A 27385-nucleotide genomic window follows, 5' to 3' on the forward strand; every position below is an offset into this window, starting at 1 on the left:
AAGGATTTAGATGCTCTATCACTGTTTGAAATTACTCCATTGTTCTGATTGGTAGGCTTAAATAACCTGAGGAAAAATTGCTGGCCAAAATGTTATTCCTAGAGGGACTAAAGGCCTACATATTCTTTCATTTTGAGGAACCGAGACTGGTCTACACTCACAGAATGAGGCAGCAGAATGCACTCTGTCACTTCAGAAAAAGTTTGGGATGGTTGCTTTTGAATCCTCTACTATATAAAAACAGGCACCTTGCAAGTAATAAACAAATAGCAGCACCTTGGGGTGTGGGTGTAGATCAGCCATTCCCTGTTGTATTTGTTTTCCTCTTGTAGGAAGTTTGTCTTTTCTTATAGAGCAGGTGTGGGAAACCTGAGACCCTCTAGATGTTGTTGGACTTCAACTCCCATCAGCCTCTGTCAACATGGCCTATGGTCAGCTGCAGGCCAGGCTCACAGAATTCCCATCTCTAACTGGGGGGTGTAAGTAGGCATCATTTTCTGTTCCGCTCTATATTTGTCGCATGCAGCCTTGTTTCTGTTCCACTGCAGTTTGTCCTCCACCAAAAACTACACTATTTGTTTTCTTGATTGCTGTGACAAAAATATATAATTTACTTAATTACTTAGGTAGGCTGGATTACATTCTGGATGTGGGACAAATAAGTAAACATGGGTGATTCTTGCTCCCACTTCCATTTTCACCAGTTTCCCAACATCGATACCTCTAACACACAGGGTTCATATTTCAAATTCTCCCCTATCTGCATTCTGCAATGGTGCCATTTATTCTACTAGCTGAGAAGTCTTCACCTCATTCATACTTCATTCTGTTGAATGTGAGAATTAGGTCCCTGTCCAACGCCATGAACCTCATGTGATTCTTGTTACTGTCTTGTGTGACAAAAATAGATGTGATGGTGTTACAGACAGGTGCTGCTACCAAAAGAAGAAAAAGACCTGCACTTCCTCCCTGTTTCTTTGGAGATATATAGCTAAAATGACAGGTCTTGCACTCTTGTCTCTCCATCCTGTTCCATTTCATTGGCTGCTGGTTGCACAGGCAAGGTATCACCCAAGTGAGGTGATGTTGGGTTATGATGTGACTATGTCTGCATAGAGGGGAAGGTTGCTAGTATGGGAAAGAGGCAACATGCTCTGCTTCATCAAAAGTGAGTCCTCAAGGAGCATCCAGTAGGAGAACAGCCTTTACCACGTGAACTCAGAACGCAAGGGAGAAACGTGCTAAGAGGAAGGCACACGTGGCAAATCCACACCATGATCAACTCCCACCCGGGAACCAATGTCCACACTGTGGAAGGACGTGTGGGTCCAGAATTGGCCTTCACAGTCACTTACGGACTCATTGTTAAAACCGTGTTTCTGGAAGACAATCTTACTCGGTTACGATCGCCAAAGAAGAGAAAGAAGAAGAAGTGTGTTATCTTCTTTAAAAAACAACAATGGCGGCATTATAAGTCTGGGTAGAATTAAAAGGCCCACAATTAAATTATCACTTCTAATCATTAGATTAGATTACGGTAATTAAGGCCTTTTGCCTTAACTATCCCTAGACCAGGCTTCCTCAAACTCGGCCCTCCAGATGTTTTCAGACTACAATTCCCATCATCCCTGACCACTGGCCCTGCTAGCTAGGGATCGTGGGAGTTGTAGGCCAAAAACATCTGGAGGGCTGAGTTTGAGGGAGCCTGCCCTAGACAAAGACTGCGTACAAGCCAAACATTTGAAACACATCCTCTGCAAAACAAGGAGAAATCTCCTGGGAACTGTCTTTAAAGAGCTGCAGTTCTCAGAATCACTTGGGGATGTGTGCTTCAAATGTATGGTGTGTACGCAGCCAAATGAAATGTCCAGAGTAGCTTACAGTTCATAGTTAAAAAACCCCCCAAACCCTCAATAATCCATGGGTGGTGGTGGGGAGGCACAACTGAAACAATAGAGATTAAAAGACCAGCAGCTCTTTTGCTTTCTAGAACATTCAACTTTCTTCTCATGGACATTGCACCACACACATGGACTGTCCTGCCAGTAGAATTAGCATCACCTTTTTCTGTCTTCGACGACTCCACAAAATTTAACAAGTAAAGCCCGTTATAAGCCTTAGTGCTGAGAAAGTTTGAACTTGCTGATTTTCCATCGCACCATTTCCCTTAAATGCAGGAGCCCTGCCAGGAGCCTTTGAAAGCCCTGCAACTGGATCACATGAGGATGCCAGGTCCATATGTAGTCAGCACTCAGGTTACTTCCTTCATCCTGTGCCTGTTTACACCCGCAGTACAAAATCTTCACTCATTGCTTTTTTGCTCATTGATTTATGTGCTAAGTTTTGACAGGTGAAGCTTTTCCTGACAGTGAAAATGCAGTGATGGGCAAATGTCCACCTGTTGTTTTATATCGGTCACATTACTATTCTACATGCAGTGCCGCTGTCTATAGGAAAGGCGACAATGCTAAGCCCATCTCCTGACAGAGCTCCTGTGACTTTCAAAGACACAAAAAGGAAAATGGCACCGTATGGCCCCACCACCATGCTACAGGAACATGAAAAGTCACATCTAGCAGAATTTCAACCCTCCATGTAGTTCAAAGGCACAGCAGCCTTCTTAAAGGTTTGGATCTGCTGTCATATTATTTCAGGGGAAAAAGTTTTTAGGAAGTGGATAGCTTTTTTTATGAGAACTTTCCAGTTCTGGAAGACTTTAAAGAAATGTCAATTAGTTGTCACCAACAGTTCAAACCCAAAAGCTAGTCAACTTGCAATGTCACACAAATCCATTCACCATAATTGTTGGAGATATTTCAAAAGCCCCACGCTGCCAAGGGAAGGAACGGGGGGCTCCAGACAATAAATATACCATTGTCTCACATTTATTCCTCTGCCCGCCCTGGTGACATGTATAATACACAATATGTACTTTGAGTCTTCCTGTGTTATATGCAGAAGCCAAGATGTTTTCTCCATGAAAATAATATTTGGGCAGCTCTTGTACATTCCTAGAAGATTCTATCATTAAGGTAGAAAGAGGTATTTTAATATCACTCTTCAACCATATTCCCATGGTGGCTATGCTGTAATGACATACTTATGTAAATAGATCTTGTGGGTATTAAGACATTCATTTTGCATTATATCAATATTTTAGTTGGCTCTTAGGAGCAAGCTGAGATTGGGGACGAACCATATTGTCCCCTCACACCTAGTTTCTGCTTTGATGTGTCCATTCTCTCTCAAAGTCACACACTATTTGCTGATATGAGCATTGGTACTTTAAAATGCATCAGGACACTGAACACTGAAGTGCTACTTTGTCCTTTAATGTCCCAGGACATGGGTTCCAATTATTCAGTGTCATTTTATGGATAAACTTCTAATGTACTGTCATTATCTAGCAATTTTAAAAGGAAATAAGTTAATGAGGTCTAAGAAAATGTGGGAGTGTTTACTATAATTACCTGGTTCATAGATCAGACTAATTATATTTCAACAGATTTCCATGTATAATCTAAAAGTAATTACTGCAGCTGCCAGCTGTTAAAATATTCCGCTAATTGTACTCGAGAAAAGTTTGAAAACAAGTTTTTGACCTTTTCTGTGTTTAATTTATATTATATCCCACAGAGTCTCTGGGAAGGAAGCCTCCCCCCACCCAGAAGCTGACAAAACAAATACCCAAACAAATAAATGAAGGAGGCAGGTGGCTTTCTTCTTTCAATGAAATAAATAGAACTAGAATTATAATTTGTGATTTATTTATTTTTTAAAAAATGAATCTAGGTATGTTGCTTAGTCAATTACATGACTGTATGAAGTTTTCCACCATGCTCTACATTTCCTATTCACTTTGGAGGGGAATGATCAATGACATAATTATTAATATTATTTACTTCAGGTTTCTTAATTTTCTTCTGTAGCCTTCTGCAACCCACAGCAACAGAGCCTGTGGCAAATTATGGAAAAAGAGTAGAATTGATGACTGTTTCATTGGACATTTTTGTACTCCTACCTTGATTTTGTTTGATACAATATTTTGGGATTATTTTTTTAATGTTTCTTATTTTTATTCCTAAATAGATTTTAGATTTTGTTCTAGCAAAGCTTCATTGTTTAGAACAATATTTCCCTTGAAGCACATTTCATGATAGGTCTTTTCTGGATCCCATTACTCTTGGAAGAGAATAGTAAGTGGATCTGGAAATTCTTTAACCTTCAGACTCTTGGGCAAACAATGTTCAACACTTTAAAAAGAGTAAGAGAAATTGTCAGGGATTTGAGACTAGATTTGCTTCTGGAAAGAAGAAGCTTAGGACTAAATATAGAAGGTCTTTACAAGCATAGATTGTGCAGAGAGGGAGTATACACTTCATCTTCTTCCGAAGACATTGGGATTTTGATTTATGAACTGTCTGGCTTTGATCCTACTTCATGTGTTGAAGAAACTGGCCATAGAAGCACACATGCACCCAGACAGTGTATTGGTTCCCTTGAAATCAATGGGAAAAGTTAGTCATGACTTAGTTCCTACTGAAATCAATGGAACTCAAGTGCAACCAACCTGCTGCAGTCCTATACACACTTACCTGGCAAGTCCCATTGAGATCAGCAAGGCTTTATTTTGTGAAGAAATGTGCAGAACTGCACACATTTAGCCCACAGTTCTTACAAAGCTGCATCCATTACTTGAGGAAGTATGGATCAAACAGAGTACTGGTGTTGCAAACGATAATCTGAACAGGGGCTGCAAATATACCCTTGGAAAATTAGCATTGCATAGTTCTTTATACACCATGCATCCTGCCCTGTGTTATGGATATATTCCTAACAGGGCCAAGGCATCTTTCTCTTTTGCTATGGATATATTACAAGGAAGCAGTGTCTGGAGTGGTGTTCCCCCTACCCTTTAGGAAAAGTAGAATTGCGCTTTGGTTTTTTCCTTCTCTCTGTTTAATCCAACAGGCTTCCTATGCCCTGACAGTGACATTGCAGCAGAAAATTCAGTCACTGGAGCTTTTCCAATCATTCCCTGCAGATCCAGCCTTGGAAAAGTAAAACCTGCTGATACCTGCTTATCACAGAACTCTCCAAAGCACAGCCAGGTGGATCATTTCTGCAACTAGATTACCAGGTGCAACAGAGGGCAAGGCCAGTGCTTTTTGCAGGTGTAGGCAAGGCGGCATTTTAGCATAGTGGCTGATCAGTTTGGTAGCAGTGCAATCTTATGCCTATTGACTCAGAAGTACACCCCAATGAGTGAAATGGGACTTACTCCCAGGTTAAGTGTGCAATAGAATTGTAGCCTAAAGGCTGTGTGTGTGTAGGCTGCACTTCCTACTTATTTATTTAAAAGCATTTATAAACTGCTTAAAATTGAAAAAATCTCTCAAAAGTCTAAAAAGCAAATGATATACTATATCATTAAAACAAAGACACACAACCTAAAACGCGACAGAAAAACACTTAAAAGCAAATAAAAGCAAATAAAACAGAAATCCAGAGGATTCAGACGTGTAAAACAGGGTCTAGCCAATGCTACCATCTGATCCCAGACTTGTAGGTAGGAGCGGTACCACTGCAACACATTACTACCTGCTCCCAACTCACAGAGACGGTTCAGGAGGATACGATGGTCAATAATGAAAGCCACTGAGAGATCAAGGAAGAGTAACAAGGTTGCACTTCCACTGTTCTGAAGCTGTTCTGTTCCAAAGTTATCCGAAGGTTTAGTAACTCTTCTTCTTCCTCTTTTTACTATTTCCTTCAGTAATATAAATCAGTATCACCGCATTTCAGTCTCAATGCTTTTGGAAGCGCAGCAACATTCATTTCACCATCACTGGAGTATCTATTTCTTCTTTCGTTGCCTTGCCGCCTTCATACTCAATGATGTAGACAGCAGTACAATCATTTCTGACAAGATTGAATAATTTTGTTTTCAGAGGAGTCTGAAAAATAAAGTGGACAAAAGACTCGTTCATGTTCAGACTCATCAGAATGCTTCTGTATTATTGATAACAGCTACCGGTATATCAAGAGCACTGCCTACACTCACTCTCCGATTGCGCTTACTTTTGTCCTAAAATAAATCCTCAGGCAATTTAATGTATTCTCTTAAAACCAGGATTACACAGTCTTGTTTTCAGCACCTGTCCAATACAGATTTATATAAATAATAAAATATTTTTTTTGTGTGTATTATTATTATTTGAAATGATCTGACATTAAAGTCTGAGCTAATCTCCACCACCATATAAAAATTGTTCTCAGAGAGAATCAAGGCATCTGGAATACTTGGCTCATCATTGGCAAAGTCATTGTTGTGAATTGAGATCACATACACAAACACAAATAAAACTTTCTATACCCAGCATATTACAACTCATTATCAGATCCTGTCAAATGTTATCATTCTCATTGAAAATAATTGTGTGTGGGTTTTTATTTTTATTTTTCATGCACTTTACTTAGAGTCATGCTTGGCATGCTAGATAAAGAGTGTCTGGAAGATCTCTGAAGGTCAGAAGTAGCCCAACTGACTGGTAGAAACTAGGATGTCCTTTGTTTATCAAATGATCTCAGACAACTGGGTTGCTGGCTCAGCCACTGAAGATGGTAATTTATGGGATGGGTTCATAATCCAGGACTCTGATAGCAATCTCCTGAGAGACAGCAAAGGTATTTGCTTTCATGTGTTGCTAAAGCCTTCAAACAACAGGGCTAATAAAGTGCAGCTTGCTCTCTGTTGACAGGGACTTTTAAAGGGCAGGTGGATAAAGGTTTGAAGGGCCTGATGCTTGAACAGCAAATGTCACAATTAGAAGAAGAGCCTGCAGGCAGATGTAGTAACTTGAAGAGTGCATTCTGCTGAGCTCCTGCCAAAGAAGGAAGCAGATGGGATTTAAAAGCAAATCACACCTTTTCTACTGCATATTGCTTGCCTAGTCTAGTTTAACCATAGACTACTACAGCCTTCCCCAATCTAGTGCCTTCCAGATGTTTTGAACTGCAATTTCAATAATCCCTGACCAATAGCCATGCTGGCTAGGATTGACACAAGTTAACATCTGGAGGGAATCAGCTTAGGGAAGGCTGCTCTAGTACAACCCAGAGGACTAGTTGTACTAGGCAGAATAATATAGCACATTTTGAGGAACTGAAGAACAGAAACCAATCAATTGTAATCAATTGCACAGAACTCATAGCCCTTTCTCGGTGTTATTTGAACAACTGTGGGCCTGTGGGTCTGGCAGATTCATATTCTTGATCAGAGGATGGGGGAGGAGAGCTCTGTGTGAGTACAAGTGCCTATACAACCCCTTTCTCCCCTCCCTTCCCCGCCCATCATCTTCGGTTTACACGGATGTCTAATAACAAGGCACACACTTTTTGTTCCTCTTCTTAAGTAGGGTGCATTATCATTAGATGTGTTCCCTCTGATTTTTTTGGGTAACACTTTCTGTAACACTGATATCTTTATCATCAACGTCAGGCCTGGAATTTGGTTTCTTTTCTGCTCTGTGTTTCGGAAGCACTCCCTTTGATGAATCTGAAAATAAAGCAGGAGACACAGCATGGGGTTAGGGGTCTACAGTACATGAAACATCCCACCATTACCAGCCTCTCAGGAATAGGATGTTGGCCAAAAGATCCAGCTACACACACAGCTCGCTGCTTTTTGCACTGCTAGTAATGCTGACTTCTTATTTCTCAAGGAGAATATTACTCAGGGAGCCACTTTTGAAACTTAGGTGGGGCTCTCGAGAGCAGCCCATGATGCTACTGCTCCTTCACTGGCACACCCATTGCACTGCACACCCATCTAAGGAAGGCACTGAATACAACCTTGTCTATGACTATTTACTTTGGTTTAGTTTGGCAGCACTTAAATCACTGTGCTACTCAGAAATCAAATGCCGCATGACGGCACACTCTGCGCAGCTGACAGCACCACGAGGCTAGAGGGGAAAGTGTATTTTATAGTATAATTTTGCAATTGCAGCCAGACACTCCAGAGCAAGGCATGTTGTATTAATTCACAGCCAGGCACTCTGGCTTTGGCCTCGTGCCTCTGAGCAGTCTGATTGTGAATTACTACCCCCTCACATTTCTATTTCTGTTATGAAGGAAATAAGACATGACTGCTTGTTTATTTATGAACAAACAGCTCAGCAGATATTCTCTACAAAGCTGCAAAGGCTTAAGCTGTATGCTGATGGCTAGCAGTGTTTTGTTCATCAGCAGCTCAATCAAACAATCCAGATGAAGCCAACATACAGATATGTGGATATCGACATGGTCCTTCTGAAGTCAGTTGGGATGGGCATTTCAATCCAGAAGGTTATGTTAGACTCGCACAGGGTGTCCTTAAGGTCTTCTGCATTCATGCTCCAGGGTGACAGTTGCTGGGATTAGCACAATCTCCTACTGTTTTATGGGACATCTGTGATGTGTAATCCTGATGTTTCTCAGGGAGGCAGTTCATACAATGTGTTAGGGACCTGCTAGGTTAGCTGTGCAAGTACCGGTCCAATGGAAAGGTCAGAGGTGTGCATGGTGGGCCCCAGCCCATGCTGAGGAAAGACTCAGAGCAGCAGATAAAACTCAGAGGGGCCCAAGACAGAATTCAGGTCAGGCAGAAATCAGTGTCCAAAGCAGCAAACAGCAGTCAGATGAGCCTGAGGCAGGTTTGCAAAGCAAGGACAGGAACCTGTAGCCAACCAAGAAGAAGCCAAACCTGAAACAACAGGTCAGCCAGTCCCCTGCTGGATTCCAGATCACCTGGTCTGACTGGACTGATGAGCTGCAACAATCCCTTTGGCCATTGTTGCAGCAGCACAGAAAGGCCAATCGCTTCCTCTGCCCAAGAGCTGCCCTGAAGCAAGGACAACTTGGGGCGCAGTGAGTAATACACTGGGATCCTGTACCAGAGTCTGGAGTTTGAGTCCCCTGGCAGCTTACACAATAACCTATCCAGCATATCATCTGTAGAAAAGTGCTAGAATGAGCCTGGGGCTCTCAGGATGTTCCTTACTATGCATAGGGCTAAACACACAAACGCCAACCCAAGCAGGCCCTGCTCATGTGATCTACCCAGCCCTTTTTCCTTGTGTGAGTGGGGCCTCCTCACTTATATTTATGCACATCAGCTCTAACTGCCTTAAAGAAAGTTGATAAGGCGGACACATGAGGACAAGGATCACTATGGTGCCCCATTGGATGTATTTACCACATCCTCAAAGAATGAATAAACCAGTCTTTAGAATCAGTCACATTTGATTAATGGGCAGAGAACTGAACTGTGTGTCATCAATGTAAGACACTGACAACTCTCTCAGCTTTTCCCATAAAAACCAGCCCCACTGATTATTACTTTCTGAACCGTATATATTTATTCACAGCATTTTTTGAGATTGGAAACAGGACTCCCATTGGAATCCATGGCAAAATGGTGAAAGGAGTTGGGTTTTACCCACCCAGCAAGCTCAGTCTTGAAACCTTGTCATTTCTTATCCTTGAAGATGACAGTATGTAGTGGGTAAAGACTGGGTAAAGATCTGGTACATCAATGGATAAAGTGACTTCCACATTTGTTCCTGATCTTGCTTCCTTTGTGAATCTGCTCTCAAGGAAGCGATTCTTTTGTAAACACTGATCCCACTCATATTTATAATGTCTCCAGTGGGAGTTATTTCTAGTAAGTAAGCAAACATGGCTTGTAAACTTAATATTATAACACAGGTTGCATATCAACAGCAAATGACTGGGGCCTTCAATTTGGCACCATGACACATTCAGACACTCCCCTTGTCATCTGTCATGCCCCCTACTTCTCTCAGTTTCTTGGCTTTTGTTGTTGTTTGATGCTTGTGAGAAGATGCTTTTTTGTATGTGTTTTGTTTGTTTTGGACAGTAAGTATTTTACCTGGGGGGTTTTGGGGGGGGGGCGGGGAGGTGTTCTGAGCATAGCCAGTTTTCCTTCCATAAAATGGCCATTTTGAGGAGCTCACAACAGATTCTTAGGTTTCCAGATGTACCCCGGGCACCAAAAGGTTGAGGAGCCCAGAATTATGATGTACCAGACACAGGCACCCTGCTATAATTTCAGGAAGCCATATATGGCTGAGAGCTGCTGTTCTTTAGCTTTCTGCTTTACCATTTGTAGAACATAAGAGAGAGGTCTGTAGTAAGCATCTCTGAGAAGCACTTTAAAAGTTTGAAACAATATAAACGGTAAGCATATTTTTGGAAATAAAAAGTGTAAAGTCTTTATAGTTTTAACACAATAACATACTTTTTTTATTAATACCAAGGCTGAGCAACAGTGGTGGGGGGAAATGGAGCCTAAAATTAAATATAATAAAGGTCCATCTGTTGTGAATAACACTGACTATTCTTGTTTCAGTATGAAAGTGACTTTTATTCAATGCTGCTGCTGAATGATCAGATGTATCTGTGGCAGACACATGAATGGGAATCTGAAGGGACTCTTGGGGTCCCTTCTAACACTATGATTCTATACAGTTCTGTGTTTTCTGTGCTTTTATACAGATCCAGTGGTTCCAGGTGAAATCATGCAAGGTATCTGTAAACAGCATGCATTTCTCAGAACTTGGGTCAACTGACCTTTAGCCATCCTGTTCTCTGCAGATGTAGCTGTCTGTGCCATCTCCTCCTTGTTCTCCTGCTGCTCCAAATCACTTTGACAACTCAACTGTAGTCCTGAAACAGCAGCAGATTGATCTGAGGGCTGTTTCTTGGTGGCATCTACATAAACATCCTGAAATTACATCATACAGCAAGATTGATTTATGCATAAAGTGTTAGTCAAAACGTGAAGCTTCTCAACAATGAAATGAGGAAGAACAATGACTGCATGTTAGGTAATTTGCTGCAAGTTTGACAGAAGTATCTTCTGTTCACCAAAGGAAATTATAAATTCTACATTTACTTAGTTACTTACTTACTTATTTTATAACACACACACACACACACACACACACACACACATACACACACACACACACACACACACAAACATCTTTGAGGTATATAAAGCTACATTAAAGGTAAAGGTAAAGGTAAAGGTACCCCTGACCGTTAGGTCCAGTCGCGGATGACTCTGGGGTTGCGGCGCTCATCTCGCTCTATAGGCCAAGGGAGCCGGCGTTTGTCCGCAGACAGCTTCCAGGTCATGTGGCCAGCATGACTATGCCACTTCTGGTGAACCAGAGCAGTGCACGGAAACACCTTTTACCTTCCCGCCGGAGTGGTACCTATTTATCTACTTGCACTTTAACGTGCTTTCGAACTGCTAGGTTGGCAGGAGCAGGCACCGAGCAATGGGAGCTCACCCCGTCGCGGGGATTCGAACCGCCGACCTTCTGATCGGCAAGCCCTAGGCTCAGTGGTTTACACCACAGCGCCACCTGTGTCCCTAAAGCTACATTACTTTAATATGATTGGAGTATCAAGGAACATATCTGGTCATATTTGGTGTATGCTATGTTTGTATGTACATACATACACAACACACATACACAGAAACACATACCTGTGTGTTCCATATATGTATGATATAACATCTCTCTCTTTTCATATAGAAAAATAAGTATATATAACCCATTGCTTGTTGCAAGAAAATCGAATGTCAGATTATCCCCAACTTGTTCAGTCACAGCTTGAAGAGCTCCAAAAGTGAGATCTCTCCAGCCCTTTAGAATAATTGGATAGTATCCAACTAAGTTTTGTTCAGAGTAGACCCACTGAAATGAATATAAGTTAGGGACATACATTTCAGTTGGTCTCCTGTGAGTAAAGCTTAGTGAAATACCACCCATTTGGCTGCATTGTCGAACTGCAGTGACCATCAAGATGTTTCTCCTAAAAATATGAATTTATTTAAAGACAATTATGAGAAATGTTGGAACCAAGTGAAAAAAGATTTAGAAATTTGGTCGACCTTGAAGCTTTCTTTGTCTGGTCGAATAGCAGCTATTAAGATGAATGTATTGCCTAGAATGTTATTTTTGTTTCAAACATTGCAAATTGTTGATAAGATGGAGTGTTTTAAGGGATGGCAGCGAGATATTTCTAAATTTATCTGGCAGGGCAAAAAGCCCAGAATAAAATTTAAGATTTTAACTGATGCAAAGGAAAGGGGGGGATTTGCCCTGCCACATTTGAAACTTTACTATGAATCAGCAGCTTTCTGCTGGTTGAAGGATTGGCTGCTCCTTAAGAACACAGACATTTTAGATTTGGAAGGTTTTAATAACTTTTTTGGGTGGCATGCATATTTGTGGTATGACAAAGTTAAGGTTCATAAAGGTTTTAAAAATCATATTGTCAGGAAAGCATTGTACAATGTTTGGATCAGATATAAAGACCTACTGGAGAGCAAAACTCCAAGGTGGCTTTCACCAATGGAGGCAAAAGCTGTGAAAAAACTCAATATGGAGTGTATATGGCCGGAATATTGGGAAATTTTAGAACAGGAGGGTAGTAACTTCAAACTGCAGAGTTTTGAGAAATTAAAGGATAAAGTGAGAGATTGGCTCCACTATTACCAAATAATGGAGGTTTACAAGATGGATAAGAAAATTGGCTTCCAGGTGGAGAAATCGAAATTGGAAACAGAATTGTTAGAATCCAATACTAAAAATTTATCAAAAATGTATAACTTGCTGTTGAAATGGAATACGCAGGATGAAACAGTTAAATCAGCTATGATTAAGTGGGCGCAAGATATTGGTCATAACATTATGTTTGCTGACTGGGAAAGGTTGTGGACCACCGGCATGAAATTTACGGCGTGTAACGCCTTGAGAGAAAACATTATGAAAATGATCTATAGGTGGTACATGACCCCAGTCAAGCTTGCAAAAATTTACCACTTGTCAGATAACAAATGTTGGAAGTGTAAAGAAAATGAAGGCTCATTCTGTCACCTCTGGTGGACATGCCCAAGGATTAAGGCTTTCTGGGAAATGATATATAATGAAATGAAAAAGATGTTTAAATACACTTTCCTGAAGAAACCAGAGGCCTTTCTCCTGGGTATGGTAAGCCATGTGGTGTTAAAGAAGGACAGAACTTTGTTTTTGTATGCCACAACAGCAGCAAGGATCCTTATTGCAAAGTATTGGAAGACATCAGATCTACCCACTCTGGAAGAATGGCAGATGAAGATGACAGACTACATGGGACTCGCAGAGATGACGGGCAGAATCCGAGACCAGGAGAAAGAGACAGTGGAAGAAGATTGGAAAAAAATTAAGGACTATCTTAATAAATATTACAAGTTTAAAGAATGTTAGATTGACATGGACTTAAAAATATTGGTTTTCAGAGACATTAGAGTAAGAAAAGGAATGGAATTAGTAAAAAACTTTTGGGAAATAAGGGAATGGAGTTGCTGATGGGATAATGAAACTAGAATACAAAACGGTGAGGTATGAGGAAGTCGGGGAAATAAGGTTGAGAAAATAAGTTTTGAAATTATACTTGTTGTTTTTTGTTTGTGTTTGTTTTCATTGTAGTTGTTTTGTATTTGTATGTTCTTATTGGAAAATTTAATAAATATTACTTTTTTTTTAAAAAAAAAGATGTTTCTCCTACTATTCAACTGAAATCTACCTTGCTATAACCTAGGCTGATTAGATCAAGTCCTATACACTTGGGTACCAGAGGTCAACTCTCTGCCCTCTTCTGTGTGACCAGTGGCACTGCAAGGCCAGATTAAGGGATGTGGGTCCAGGACTCCATGCTGCCCGGGGACCCTCCAAAAAAACTCCTGCCACTTCTACCTAAATATCAAGTAGCCAAGGGTTCTACCATCACCACTGTCCCATGCTTCCACCCCTCACCTACCACAACCACCACCAATATACGTTGCTATAACCTAGGCTGGTTAGATCAAGTCCTATACACTTGCGTAGCAGAGGACAACTCTCTGCCCTCTTCTGTGTGACCAGTGGCACTGCAAGGCCAGATTAAGGGAGCAGGGAGCAGCAAAAAACATTTTAATATGTAGGGAGATGAGGCTAGGAAGCCAAACTTAGGTGTAATCATTGGCCACCTTGTTTTTAAGGTAAAAGTGAAGGGTTGAGCAGTCAGGCAGCCAGGCAGGCTTCTAAGGAGTAGAATTCTCAGACCTAGGTATAATTTATAAGACCAGCTACTGCACACATATGCACCCTCAGGGCTAATATATGCTTGAATGAACTGGATAAAAATATCAGTTATAAAAACTCATAGTGTCTATACAGCCTGAGACCTCTGCATACTTGCTGTCTTGTTTCCTAATTGCTTACATGATTACAGTGCACCCACAAGCCTCTCACAAACAACTTCTGCATCTTGATCAAACATTTGGGAACAAAAGTTCTATGTCATTGAGAACAGAAGCTAAACTTTCATTCTCCTCAGATTTTTTTTTTAAAGTTGCTTTTCCTTCTTAGTAATCAACACAGCATGAAGCACATTTCTGATTTTGAAATGTCCTCAAATAACTTGCAAATAAAGCTTTATTTTAATAAACATACCAAATGGGAAATTTCCCAGCTCCGAAAAATGTGCATAAATACTGTGATAATGTTATCAATCAGGTCAATCCTTTTATTCTTTTACAGCCTCTTTCAGAAAATGTTTCCCAAGGGCATTTTGCAAATAAAATAACATCTAAAAAGGGCTTCAATAGTTGAGAGTAAGTCATGTTAGATTTTAAGTTCAACTTATATTGAACTCAGATGTCCTCCTAGCAGCGGCGTAGTGTGTGTTGTCAGCACCCGGGGCAAGGCAAGTAATTTGCGCCCCCTAACCCGGGGCAAGGCAAGTAATTTGACCCCCTAACCTGTGGATTTGCGCACCCTAACCCTAACTCCCAGATGTTGCGCCCGGTGCGGCCGGCCCCCCCTGCACCCCCCACGCTACGCCACTTCCTCCTAGTACTGTATATCTATCAGCATGACAATAATATGCATATTTGGGAGATTACAATGTACAGTGGTACCTCGGGTTAAGTACTTAATTCGTTCCGGAGGTCCGTTCTTAACCTGAAACTGTTCTTAACCTGAAGCACCACTTTAGCTAATGGGGCCTCCTGCTGCTGCCACACCGCTGCTGCACAATTTCTGTTCTCATCCTGAAGCAAAGGTCTTAACCCGAGGTACTATTTCTGGGTTAGCGGAGTCTGTAACCTGAAGCGTATGTAACCTGAGGTACATTGGTAGTCATATTTAGAGTAGATCCACTGAAACCAATGAACTTAAGTTAACTTTGGTTAACATTGGGGATCACCTGTTAAAAACACTAAAAACACTAAAAATCTAGGTCACCACTGAGTTAGTGGGCTTAAACATGCTCAACTTTTCACCCAAAAGTGTATTGCTGAGCTCTTTGCTTAGCTCTTTACAGTCAGTTCAGAAGTGGGCTGTGCAGAGGAAATGTGTACAAAACTTTGGAAAATCCATGGAAAATCCATGCCATGTATGTCTTGGTAACACAGAGCTCTCTTGGCTGATAGATTGACAAAATCCAAATCTATATGGATCTACTTGGTAATCAAACCATGTTTTATCAATTCATTTAGTCATCATTTCTGTAAGGCATGTGTCAACGCTAATGCACTCACAGATTTCCTTCATGGTCAGGCCACTGAGTTGACATGAAACTCAAGAACCAGATCTATTTATTTTACCCAACAAATGTGAGCATAGAGTTGTCTCCCCGTTGAAATAAATGAAACAGCATTTGGATACATATCAAAGCATCTATGCTTGCAGGAACCAAAGCTCCATAGTTTGCTTAGCTTCCTGGATTATTTGGTGAAGGAAAATACTAAGCACATAAACTGTAATACTATGTTGTCCACACAGTGCCTTTCCTTGGTCACAGAATGAAACATGAAACTCCTCCACACACATATTAAAGCAGCAGTGCTGTGTATTTGGGCATGTAGAAGAGCATCTCAAACTGCTTAAAAAAAATTAAAATCGTTCTCAGCTTCTGGGAGGATTCTTCCAGAAAAGGGTCTGGAATTCAAGAATTAGGATTTGTGGTCATTTATCTGACAGGCCTGCAGAGCAATAAAGAAAGCCAAGATGAAATCAAGTTAAAGGATTGCTGCCAAAACAGTTTTACCTCAACACTTGTATCTTTTCTTTAAAAAAGAACACAAAAAACCCTTCGAGCATCACTAAATCTGCAGAAGGCAGTGCACCACGCTATAAAGATAAAGTTGCCTTTGACCACATCGTACCTCAGGAAGTCAGAGATGATACATTAAATAAAACAGACCTTTTTATTGGAAACTAAGACAAGGATCAGAAGCTGGGGAAACATAGCAGTCAGTAAGCTTGGATGTTGTACCTTTCTGCAGAAGTTTGGTCTCAAATAAAAGCACAGACTATGTTCCCCACATTTTGCTTATGGGAATATTCAAGGCATTGCTTTTTCCCATATAGTAAAAGATGTAGAAAAGCAAGGTGTTTTCTTCAAACAAATAATAATTAAAAAACCCCATATTCCCACAGAGATTCCAGGTTTCCCTTTTTTTTAAAATGCTGGGCCGTCCACTCCTATTTAACTTTTTCCTTTTCCTTAAAGATGTCTGTTGAGTACAAATGCTGGCATTATATAAGTAACATTAAACCAGGCTTGCAAGGTCTTGGATGTGTCCCATAATATTAGCAATAAAATTAAAGCTCTTCTGAGAGAAATCACGTTATAAATTATTGAAGGCCTTTCTCGGGCTCTAGAGCCTACACAGTTCTTCATAGAATTAAATGGTGTAGTTATACATATTAAGTTGTACAAATAGCCAGGGAGCTCCTGCATATAAAGATGAAGAGCCCAAACTATTGCTTAAACTATATTGCAAAAGAGTGAAGGCAGTGGCTACATAGGTATGTAATACTTTACCATGGTGTACTGTTACAAGAGGGACGCGGGTGGCGCTGTGGGTTAAACCACAGAGCCTAGGACTTGCCAATCAGAAGGTCAGCGGTTCGAATCCCCGCGACGGGGTGAGCTCCCGTTCCTCAGTCCCTGCTCCTGCCAACCTAGCAGTTTGAAAGCACATCAAAGTGCAAGTAGATAAATAGGTACCGCTCCGGCGGGAAGGTAAATGGCATTTCTGTGCGCTGCTCTGGTTTGCCAGAAGTGGCTTAGTCATGCTGGCCACATGACCCGGAAGCTGTACGCCGGCTCCCTCGGCCAATAAAGTGAGATGAGCGCCACAACCCCAGAGTCGGTCATGACTGGACCTAATGGTCAGGGGTCCCTTTACCTGTAGTGTTACAAGAGCAAGCTTAACCTTTCCACACCCCCAGCTCATATGCACCTACTGTTCCTCTCATTCACTGGCAAAATTGCAAGGACGGAATTAGAATATTTCTTTTTTGTTTTAGATAACAGCTTAGCATGTTGTCAGAACCCTAAACTATGGTAAATCTTAAGAAAGATTAGCGAAAACAAGGCAGCTTCATGAACTATTATTTGAGGTTAGCTTGCTTGAATTAACCCAGTTTGTGTGGGTTCAAAGGACTTGGCCAACTTTGGTTAATCAGAAACAGTTTTTGAATTCCCACTGATAGTTGTGCCGGAAGGGAGTGTATGAGCCAGTGAAATGGCTAGGTTTGTTCTTGTGATGCTAAACCATAATGGGTGTTCACGTGTTACATTCAACAATTATATAATCTATGTACCTCAGTATACAAATAGTATATTTGTACATTTATGTATATGTAACATTCAATGTGTGTGTAGTCTGAGTACCTGTCTACACAATAGTTGAGTGGTACAGATCAACAACTGTACATTATTTTGCATAAAGACTTGTACATGCATAGAGACAGCTTTTACCTGAATTCAGTGTAACGTGTGAACAAACCTATTGCATCGCATCCAATGCTTGCTGCAAAGGGTATGCTAAACGTTCCTACAACAATAATGTCTTCCTCCCTTCCTGCCAATTGGCCTGAAATGCTACCTATCATCTAACAATTAATCCAGTGCAAACATACACCCTGCAACTCACGTTACTGTCTGATGGGTAGGAATGTACATTAGCACATATCCATAATAAAATCGAGTTGTAGCCTAAAAATAAAAAGGGGTGTATATTGACTGGTTTTTAATTTAAAAACCGAGGGAATTCCAGAATTCTCAAATGATTATAACATTTTATTTTCTCAAATTATTATAACAGATCATTATTATAACATAGCGAAAAGTAAGTGGATGATCAAGCTTAAGGGATTTTTAACTGCACCACAATGTGCAAAACATATAAGGAATTATATGGCAATGAACATGCCACAATTCTTCTGCCTGATACACACACCACGAGTGCATACCCCCACCACAAGAGGAGAGACAGTATACTTTGATGAAGTTGCACATTGCTAGACGGAATGTAACATTGTTATATGGTTGCAAACTACTCTAGTGAAGAAAATGGCTGGCCCATTTATTGGATTAATCAGTGCTGGGCATTGCACTACAACTTCTGCCGTACATTTATTATAGTTACCCATGCTACGAGATACAGATCATAAACCTCTAACTGCAATCTTTAAAGAGATCCTAGAGAGCTCTTTCTGATGCCATCAGAAATTCGGGGAGGGGGGGAGAGACTAAAGAGATGTTGGCATTAACTGTTGCCAATTATCAACCTGTCCAGTGGATGTTTAGTTGTCTTATACTTTCAAGCTCAGTATTGCCCACATTGACTAGCAGTGACTCTGCAGGGCACCAGGCCTGCATTGGTGCTAGTCTTTTGCAACCCCACCTGGAGATGCCAAAGACTGGAGTTTCTTGCAAGCAAGCAAAGTACTAGTAGGTGCTCCACCACTTAGCTGCATCTCTTTCAGAGAATCTTCCATGTGGCAAATGCGTACTTATAAAAGCAATAATTCACTACCAGAGTTGTGATGGCTACTACTACTGTGACTACAACCACAATTAAAAAACACTGTATCTTCTAGTAATGGCAGAGGCACAATGACTTAGGGATCTTACTTATACCGTGTACACATTACCAGCTTAAAACGCAGCATGGAGTTTCCCACCACCACTACTGATTTTCAAATCACATTTGCATATTGCTGAATACATCTGTATGGTTAAGGTGTGTTTACAAGTCACCCACCGTGTGTCCACACCAGTGGGTAGAGAGCAGGTAAAGAGCAGGTGTTAGGTATCTTCATAGAGCCTATGTTTTCAAATCAGACTGAAGCTGGTTTCAGGGGAAGCACATCAAAACACAGGATTTCTCAAAAAACCCTACAGGATAGATGTGGACTGTACCTAACATCATGTGTCCATGGCTTCACAAGGCAGTGGAAGGAAAGCATTGGATGCAGAATAAACAGGAGGGTGCACACAGCCTTGGAAACAGGATTGGGACACAATCTGTTATTGAGATAATATACGCCACCAATTTTCTCTCCTACTTTTTTAAAGAAGCAAGTAGCAAATTGGTGCTAGACAGAAGCTAGACTTTGGTCCAAAGTACAGTAGTTGAAGGAGCCCTTCTCCCATTATCTGCCTGCCCATGCCTTAAGATCTGTTGGTGAGGCTTTCCTTGCAACCCCAACATTGAGCTTAGTGTTGAAGTGGAGAAGAGCCTTTTCAGTTGAAGTTCCCTCCCATTAACTTCAGTGGGAGAGGGAAAATCTGAACATTGCTGGCCAGGCTCTGTAGCCTACAACTATTCTGCTCACTTCACTGGAACTGAGCATAGGATATGTAACTCAACACCCCACGCATATGACCTCTACATGGAAACATTGGGTGCACATCACGGGGCTAAATGTCTTTGGCCTCCTGAAAACTCACAAGACAGAACTTCATAAAGGGCACTTTATAAATAAATAACTTTATAAATGGAACACTTGACAAAACATTTGCCTCCTGGGGATTCAAACACATTGCTAATGTCTCTTCCTAGAACCCTCACCCTCACCTTGGGACTCCAAACACAAATGCATGCTGTGTGTGTTGCCATGCAAGGGTGTGTTTTGGGGTATGTGCTCCCATTCTTGGCTTCTGCCATAGATCAGGGCACACCCTTCCTCCTGGTTGGTAGGATGTGTTGATGTTTCCAGGGACATTGGGTGTGGGTTTGAATTTTACACTTTTTTTGTACCCCTCACCCACCCTCTTGGGCTGAGCATGCCTTAGGCACAGTGGCTATTTTGCTGACATAGCAGTGGCGTATCTTCCATATCATTGTAATGTGTAAGATGGATTTCTCTGCCCCTTATCATGGTCGGATACAACTTTGACAGAGAGCATTTTCACACTTCGCAAGTCTAGGTCTACAAAATTCATATGCCCGGCTCACATTTCACTATTCAAACATCAGGAAATCCATTCCTCCAGCATTTTGTTCCTCTGCTATCAGCCACCAGCCTTTAAAACTGGCATAATCGTGATCCATACTTATGTTGTTTTCCCCATGGAAAGGTAAGACCTTAGCATGAAACCAGGATTTTGCTCAAAAGCATCTCTTTGCTATGAATCGGATGTCTGCATGCCTATCCATAATTGATGTTCACAGCCATTTAAGATAAATGCCTTTAAAATATAAAATTAGAAGGAGCTGGGAACCTTTGAGACTTCACAGGGTGCTATTAATAAACTAGACAGCGAGTCAAGGCTGATTTGTTCCACTCTGGAAAAGATAATGATTTTTTGATTGTTACTTATTTTATGCCACAGTGGCCTTCCTGCTTAAGCTGTCAACAAGCCCAGCTATACTGCACACCAGAGTAATATCTTGCAAGGGTATTACATAACTACAGTTATACGAACTGACAGGGTCCATAGTTTTGCCCAGAAACTTTAAACGCACTGCCCCAGCATGCAGATCCCAACCGAGTCCCCTGGGCAATGTGGAATAAGGAATTATAGGTTTCTAAAAGTCTTCCAAATGGCCAGTGACAATGAAAGGAATCTTGATGCAGCCTTGTTAGCATACAAGGTGGCAAGTTGTGCTTCACATTCTTTATTTTCCTGAAGAACTTGGAAGGTACGTATAATAAAATGTGCATGAATATTTTTTAGCATCAAGTGCCTATTAGTCATGCCTAAAGAGGAGGTTCAACGAGAGTCCAAGGTGATAATCTCAGAGAAAGCAACACAGTTATGACAACGCAGCAGCTACGTTGGGCTAAAGTAAATAATGTGTTGTAGTTTAAACCTGCTCTACCTTTTCATTTGGGAAGAGTTTAGCAAGCACAGTCGGTGTGTGGGTGGGTAGCAGGCGCTGAAATGGAGGTATAATTTGAGTGTGGTAGTTACGGTGCCCATTTTACATTCCACATAGCACATTTTTCATTAGACGATTAGGACGGAAGTTTTTGAAGAAGACAACCATAAAAGATTGTGGATTTAAATCTTTATTTAAACTTATTACTATCTCATGATGAGTTTCAAAAACAAATTGCCTCAGTCCAGATGCTCAGATGTACTTCCTCAGAGTGGCTGGGGAAACCCAGCCAGATGGGTGGGGTATAAATGATAAATTTTATTATTATTATTCCTTGCAAACCCAGCCTGCCTGGACTGCCTTGGAACTTTAAATGGGGGGAGGTGCATTGTGGGAAAGGCTGGCAGAGTTGCCTCATTCTGTTGTGAATAGAGAAGCCTGACTATGTCCACGTAGATTTAGGAGCCTCCTTGCCTGCAAGAAACTACTAAGCCATGGTAAATACCTTCACCGGGAAAATGTTGAGCTTTTAAAAAGTAGGTGAATTATTCCCCACATGACACATTTAGATAAGCTAATGTATTTTCAACTTGTTCAGTAGGTGGAATTCTGTATAGTCTACCTCACCTGAACAGAGTCAGCTAGCATTCCAGGTGCCTTGCTTACATCTTAATTTAAGCATAATTCACTAAAACCGATACTTTCCACCTAATGAAAAATAGGGTCATCCGAGGAGGAAATCCAGATTCTCATATGCACTATTGACCTGTATTTTCCAAAATGTAATTGGGGAAAGGGGCCTGTTACCTGGTAAACTGATAAAATGTTCCATTTTGTAGATTTCCATTTTTAAAAATGCCTATTGTGTACTAAAATGCTATGTAACACACAAATGCTTTGTAAATAAACAGGGAAAGGGTGGTGCTAGGGAAACATACTTTATTAATTATTTGCTATCTTCAGGGCAATGCCGTGGAAACCACTAGATGTCTCTGTTTCCTGTTTTATGCATTACACTTGAAAATTAATACAGCTAAGATATTCCATTTTAAACTCCTCATTTCAAGGGTCCATAACTCAGAGTAAAAATTCACTGCAGGCAACGACTTGTCATAAAAAGATCCAATCTAAGAGAGGTATTTATTTTCTTCTACTCCTCCTCCTCTGTACATTTGAAAATATGCGGCTCTGCATAACAGCAGTACTAAATTGTTAACTAGATTCAAGTTTGTCTCTGGGCACTGGTAGATGAACTAGCCGACAAATAATGCAGACTTTAAAAAAACCAAAACCCTAATCCCATGTGAAGAGAAAGTATAAAAATAGGGGAAAGGGAAGGAATTGTTTACAGGAACAACTTCAGAAGGGGGATGATGATATTGCATTTAGCTTCCAGAAGCATTTTGAATTCATGTTACACCTCTTTCTTCCCTTCCTCCATCTCATGCTGAGGCATCTAATCATAAGCCTGCATGTTTATCAAAGCTTCTATATATTTCAATCAAGGCTTGTATTTAAAAATGAGCTTAAAAAAAAAGGATTTTCAAATGTTTCATGCCAGGCAAAAGACCAGCTGCCTAAAAGAACCTTGGCAAGATGTTTTTCCTCCTAAGACAAGAAGGGCCTCATTGATTTATAGTAGAAAAACAATTCTCAAAGTCATAAAAAGGGAGAATTAAATATGCTGCCCCAAGGCTGAGAAAACACCATTAGGAATGGGGAAAGATAATACTAATGTGCCTCCCAGTAAAATGAGCCAGATCTTCTTTCTAAGGTTGAAAGGCCAGGAGCAAATGGAAGGAAAAACATTTAGCTAGAAAGAAAGAGAGCATTTTTGGGGAAGTCTCTTCTAAAGCTGTTTCTTAAACTAAGAGAGTTAAAAAAGGTTAAAATGTGTTAAATGTTGGAAAGGCAACTGGCTTGGCAGAAGAAGCAGCTTCTTCCTATTTTATTTTGAGGCTGGAGAGGAGGGGGAAAGGGGGAGGTGCAAACTGAAGAGGCTTCTTTTAAAAGCTGTGTTTTATTGAGTTCCTTCCTTTTTACTTTGAAAAGCTTTATTCTTTTAAGAGGCTACCTATGATAAATGTATGAAATATATTAGCTTAAATATATTGGCTTAAATGTAATTATGCAAAGGATTTAAGGAATGCTAGATTCTTATTTCATATGGTTGTAAGAGTTGTATTTATCCTGAAATTAAGTCAGCCACCAGCCCCCCACCCTGCCAGACAGAAGACGCCATCTAAGCAGTCTTGATATATAGTTGTCAGGCATTTTGTTTAGAAACATTAAATGAAGGAAATCTTTCAATGTTGATGTGAAACTCAAGATCCTTGACATCTGTTGAACATAAAATGTAAGATTAAACCATTTGTTTTAGAAGGCAATAGGGCAAGAAGGGCAAGAGGTGAGCTGGTAATTAAGATTCCATGTAAGATATATTATTACTTATTTGTCATTTATATATAGCTCTTTGTCTCCCATATAAGGGCAAGGAAGTGGGTGTATCTTTTGTGGGTGTATCTTTTGTGATTGGCTCTAGCAAACAGCCAATAGGAATTTCAACCAGGCTGATTGGACAGAGGCAGCCACAGGAGGAGCAAAGGGGGCTGGATTAAGGGAATATAAGTGCTGGCCAGAATGGCAGGAGGCCAGGCCAGAGCTTGGTAACCACGTACCACTGAGCCTCTTATTTATTTGTCTGACAAATAAATTACTATTTTAATTTCTCTATTGCTGCGTTGAATATTTCATTCCAGCTAAGCGTTAACCACAAGCAGGGTGCTACATTTTATGGTGCCCTGTGACTCGGATAAGTGGTCTGCTGGAACGCAGCCCCTTCGCCCTACTGGGCAGGGTACAAGAGAGAGGACAACTGCTTACCCAAAGCGCGCACTGGTAATTTTTTCCAGGGGGAACGCAGAAGACTCGTCTGTCTGATACCCTGCTCACTGGCGGCGACGGACCGGGGGAAACAGGGAACCAACCAAGGGTAAGTGCACAAAGGGATTTTTGGCCCTCCAATTAATTGGGAGGAAGAGAAGTCTTGATCAAACTTCTGCGTCTCAGTAAGGGGAAACTGAGTACGCTAGGTGGTTGGGTACATCAGATGGTGATCTGGTGTAGGGAAAGGGAAAAATTGGGAGGTAGAGTGTGGTGAAGTATCCAGCGCATTGTATGTGTGAGAAAGTACAGAGCAATCTGTAGCTGACCCAAGTGTGGAGTGGGCAGTACTTCGGTTCCTAGTAAGGCGACTTCACTAGGCAAGGAAACCCACGAAGCGCGACTGTGAGTGACTGAGTGGATACTTCACAGGGCCATACAATGGGAGTTGGGGGTTCAAAGGGGGAAAATACACCTCTTGAGTGTATGTTAAATAATTTTAAGAAAGCCTTCTCAGGGGCATATGGAGTCAAAATGACGCCAGAGCGCTTGAGAACGTTATGTGAACTAGAATGGCCAAAACAAATTACTGGATGGCCATCCCAGGGAACCTTTGATATAAATTTAGTAAGCAAACTTTGGACTGATATCGCCAAAGAAACTGGAGGGTGCCCAGAACAATTTCCATATATAGATTCCTGGCTGAGCACATTAAATAAAAATCCTCCATGGATAAGGGAATGCAAAGTCAAACGATGCAAATTATTGGCTGTAAAAGCCGAAGCTAGGAAAGGAATCTTGCCAAATAAACTCAAACCCATTTTTGAGGGGCCAGAGGAAGAGGTGCTTCCACCTCCACCCTATGCTCCACATCGAAGGGAGCTTAATCCAAACACTCCACCAGTTGTAACCCCAAGGCAAGAAACTGGAATGAATAATGGGAGTGGAGTCACAGAGCTTGATTCCTTGATAGATTATGATAAATATCTTCAGGAGGCATTGGAGTTCTATAATAAAGCCCAAGCAGAAGTGGTTATTCCACCTGTGACTCCTAATAGACCTCCATCTACAGTCTCCTTTAGTGGAACAACTGATTGCCCACCCCAAACCCCTGTACATCCAAGTCCCAGAGAAATGTTACAGAAGTTACAGGGAGACCTTGCTCGGTCAGCAAGCAATACAGCCAGGCGTATAAAGCTGCTAAAAGAACGCCTTGCGACAGATACCATCCCCTATGATTTGAGGCCCCTAGAGCAAAGTGAAGAGAAAGATCACGTAGTAGCCCCTCTTAGAAGAGTATTTGATGCACTTGAGGAGCCTGCGCTGGTTAATGGGCAACCCGGACCACGGCCACCTCGAACTTCGACCCTGCAATATATTCCATTCACAACTACAGATCTGATGAATTGGAAAACACACACCCCATCTTTTGCAGAAAAACCTCAGGCTATGATGGACTTGGTGACTTCAATAGTAAATACTCATAGCCCTACTTGGACAGATTGTCGCCAGCTCCTAAATACTCTGTTCACCACTGAGGAAAGGAGAGACATAATTGAAAAGGCACAGATATATTTGCGTGAGCAGGCCAGAGCGGGAAATATTTATAATATTGACCGTCATCTCCAAGATAACTTTCCCTTGGAAGATCCTAATTGGGATCCAAACAATGCAATTCACCTGGCCAGACTTACCACCTACCGCCAGACACTTGTGCAAGGTATCCGCAGGGCATGCCAGAAGCCCACTAATATGTCTAAAGTTTCAGAAGTAGAACAAAAACCAAATGAGAGTCCGGGAGACTTTTTAGAGAGGCTGCAAGAAGCCTATCGTATATGGACTCCTTTTGACCCTGAAGCCCCTGAAAACAGCAGAATGATTACTGCTACATTTGTGGCCCAGTGCGCTTCTGACATTCGTAAGAAAATTCAGAAATCAGAAGGATGGGAAGGGATGCTGATGAGCCAAATTATGGCCATTGCACGCCGAGTTTATCGGAATAGGGATGAGGCTGAGAAGCAAGAGAAGAAGAAGTGGCAGAAGGAAAAGATGGTAATGCTAGCCACAGCAGTGAAGCAAGACCACCGCCCCTTAAATGGAGGGCGAGGGCGAGGAAGGAATCCACCACTGGGAAGGAATCAATGTGCAAATTGCAAGAAGGAGGGTCATTGGAAGCGGGAGTGTCCTGAACCCCTGAGGTTGGAAGAAGTACGCCCAGGCCCAGGCCCAGGCTCCGGCTCCGGCCCAAGAAACCAGGGACGGGGACGGGGAATGATCCGAGATGGAAGATATCAGAGACCAGGACAGGGACGGAGTAGAGACAATTTCATTGGACTGGCAGAAGAGGATTTTACCCAAGACTAGGAACGACCGGACTCCATAAAGTTAGGCTTCCAGGAGCCCACGGTCACGATTCAATTAGGGAGCCATTTAATAGACTTTATGATTGATACTGGGGCTGAATACTCGGTACTCCCAGAACTATTGCAGAAAAAGGCATCTAAAAGTGTAGTCATTAAAAGTGCCACTGGACAGTCAGCTAAGAGGTCTTTCCTCCAACCTTTGGAATGCCAGATTGGGGGACATCGTTTAACCCATCAGTTTTTGTATATACCTGAGTGTCCAATACCTCTCTTAGGCAGAGATATGCTGTCCAAATTGCAGGCCCAAATCACTTTCACTCCTCGAGGTCCAGAAATGAAACTGCCATCAAAAGCAGCAGGAATAATTACCCTCTCAGTACCTAAGGAACAATCATGGCGCCTAATGTCAGCCTTGCAAGTCCAACCCACATTGGATACAGAATTAAACAAGCTCCTCCGAACTCTACAGGTGCCACCAGGAGTATGGGCTGAAAATAGCCCACCAGGAATGGCTAAGAATATAGCTCCAATTGTAGTAACCCTAAAACCTATGGCTACCCCTGTATCTGTAAAGCAATATCCCTTACCCCGGCGAGCAGCGGAGGGCATCCAGAAACATTTGGACCGCCTATTAAAATATGGTCTGCTTAAGCCTTGCCAATCAGAATGGAACACACCCCTTTTGCCTGTTCGAAAACCTGGGACAGATGAATACAGGCCAGTGCAGGACTTGAGGCTCGTAAACCAGGCTATCGAGACCTTGCACCCAAATGTACCAAACCCATATACCTTGCTGAGTTTGATCCCACCAGAAGCAACATTTTTTACTGTATTGGACTTGAAAGATGCATTCTTCTGTTGCCGGCTGGCACCACAGAGCCAACCTATATTTGCCTTCCAGTGGGAAGACCCT

The 27385-nt window shown here is 41.5% G+C and overlaps 2 protein-coding genes across 2 annotated transcripts in view; one reads left to right on the forward strand and one right to left on the reverse strand.

Annotated features, from left to right (window-relative positions):
• Positions 1-1609: 1609 nt before the first annotated feature.
• THEMIS (thymocyte selection associated) overlaps positions 1610-27385 on the reverse strand; it is a 77241-nt gene continuing 51465 nt past the window's right edge. The window contains exons 5-7 of the mRNA XM_081856184.1: positions 10636-10789; positions 7396-7558; positions 1610-5957 (exon numbers count right to left, since the gene is read on the reverse strand). Of these exons, the coding sequence (XP_081712310.1) occupies positions 7431-7558; positions 10636-10789 (282 nt within the window). The 3' untranslated portion in view covers positions 1610-5957; positions 7396-7430. The remainder of the gene's footprint in view (positions 5958-7395; positions 7559-10635; positions 10790-27385) is intronic.
• LOC309338804 (uncharacterized protein) overlaps positions 21636-27385 on the forward strand; it is a 70783-nt gene continuing 65033 nt past the window's right edge. The window contains exon 1 of the mRNA XM_081856272.1: positions 21636-21723. Coding sequence (XP_081712398.1) covers positions 21721-21723 — 3 coding nt within the window. The 5' untranslated portion in view covers positions 21636-21720. The remainder of the gene's footprint in view (positions 21724-27385) is intronic.

This window comes from Podarcis erhardii (assembly GCF_964252035.2).
Source record: "Podarcis erhardii genome assembly, chromosome: 3".
Classification (NCBI taxonomy): domain Eukaryota; kingdom Metazoa; phylum Chordata; class Lepidosauria; order Squamata; family Lacertidae; genus Podarcis; species Podarcis erhardii.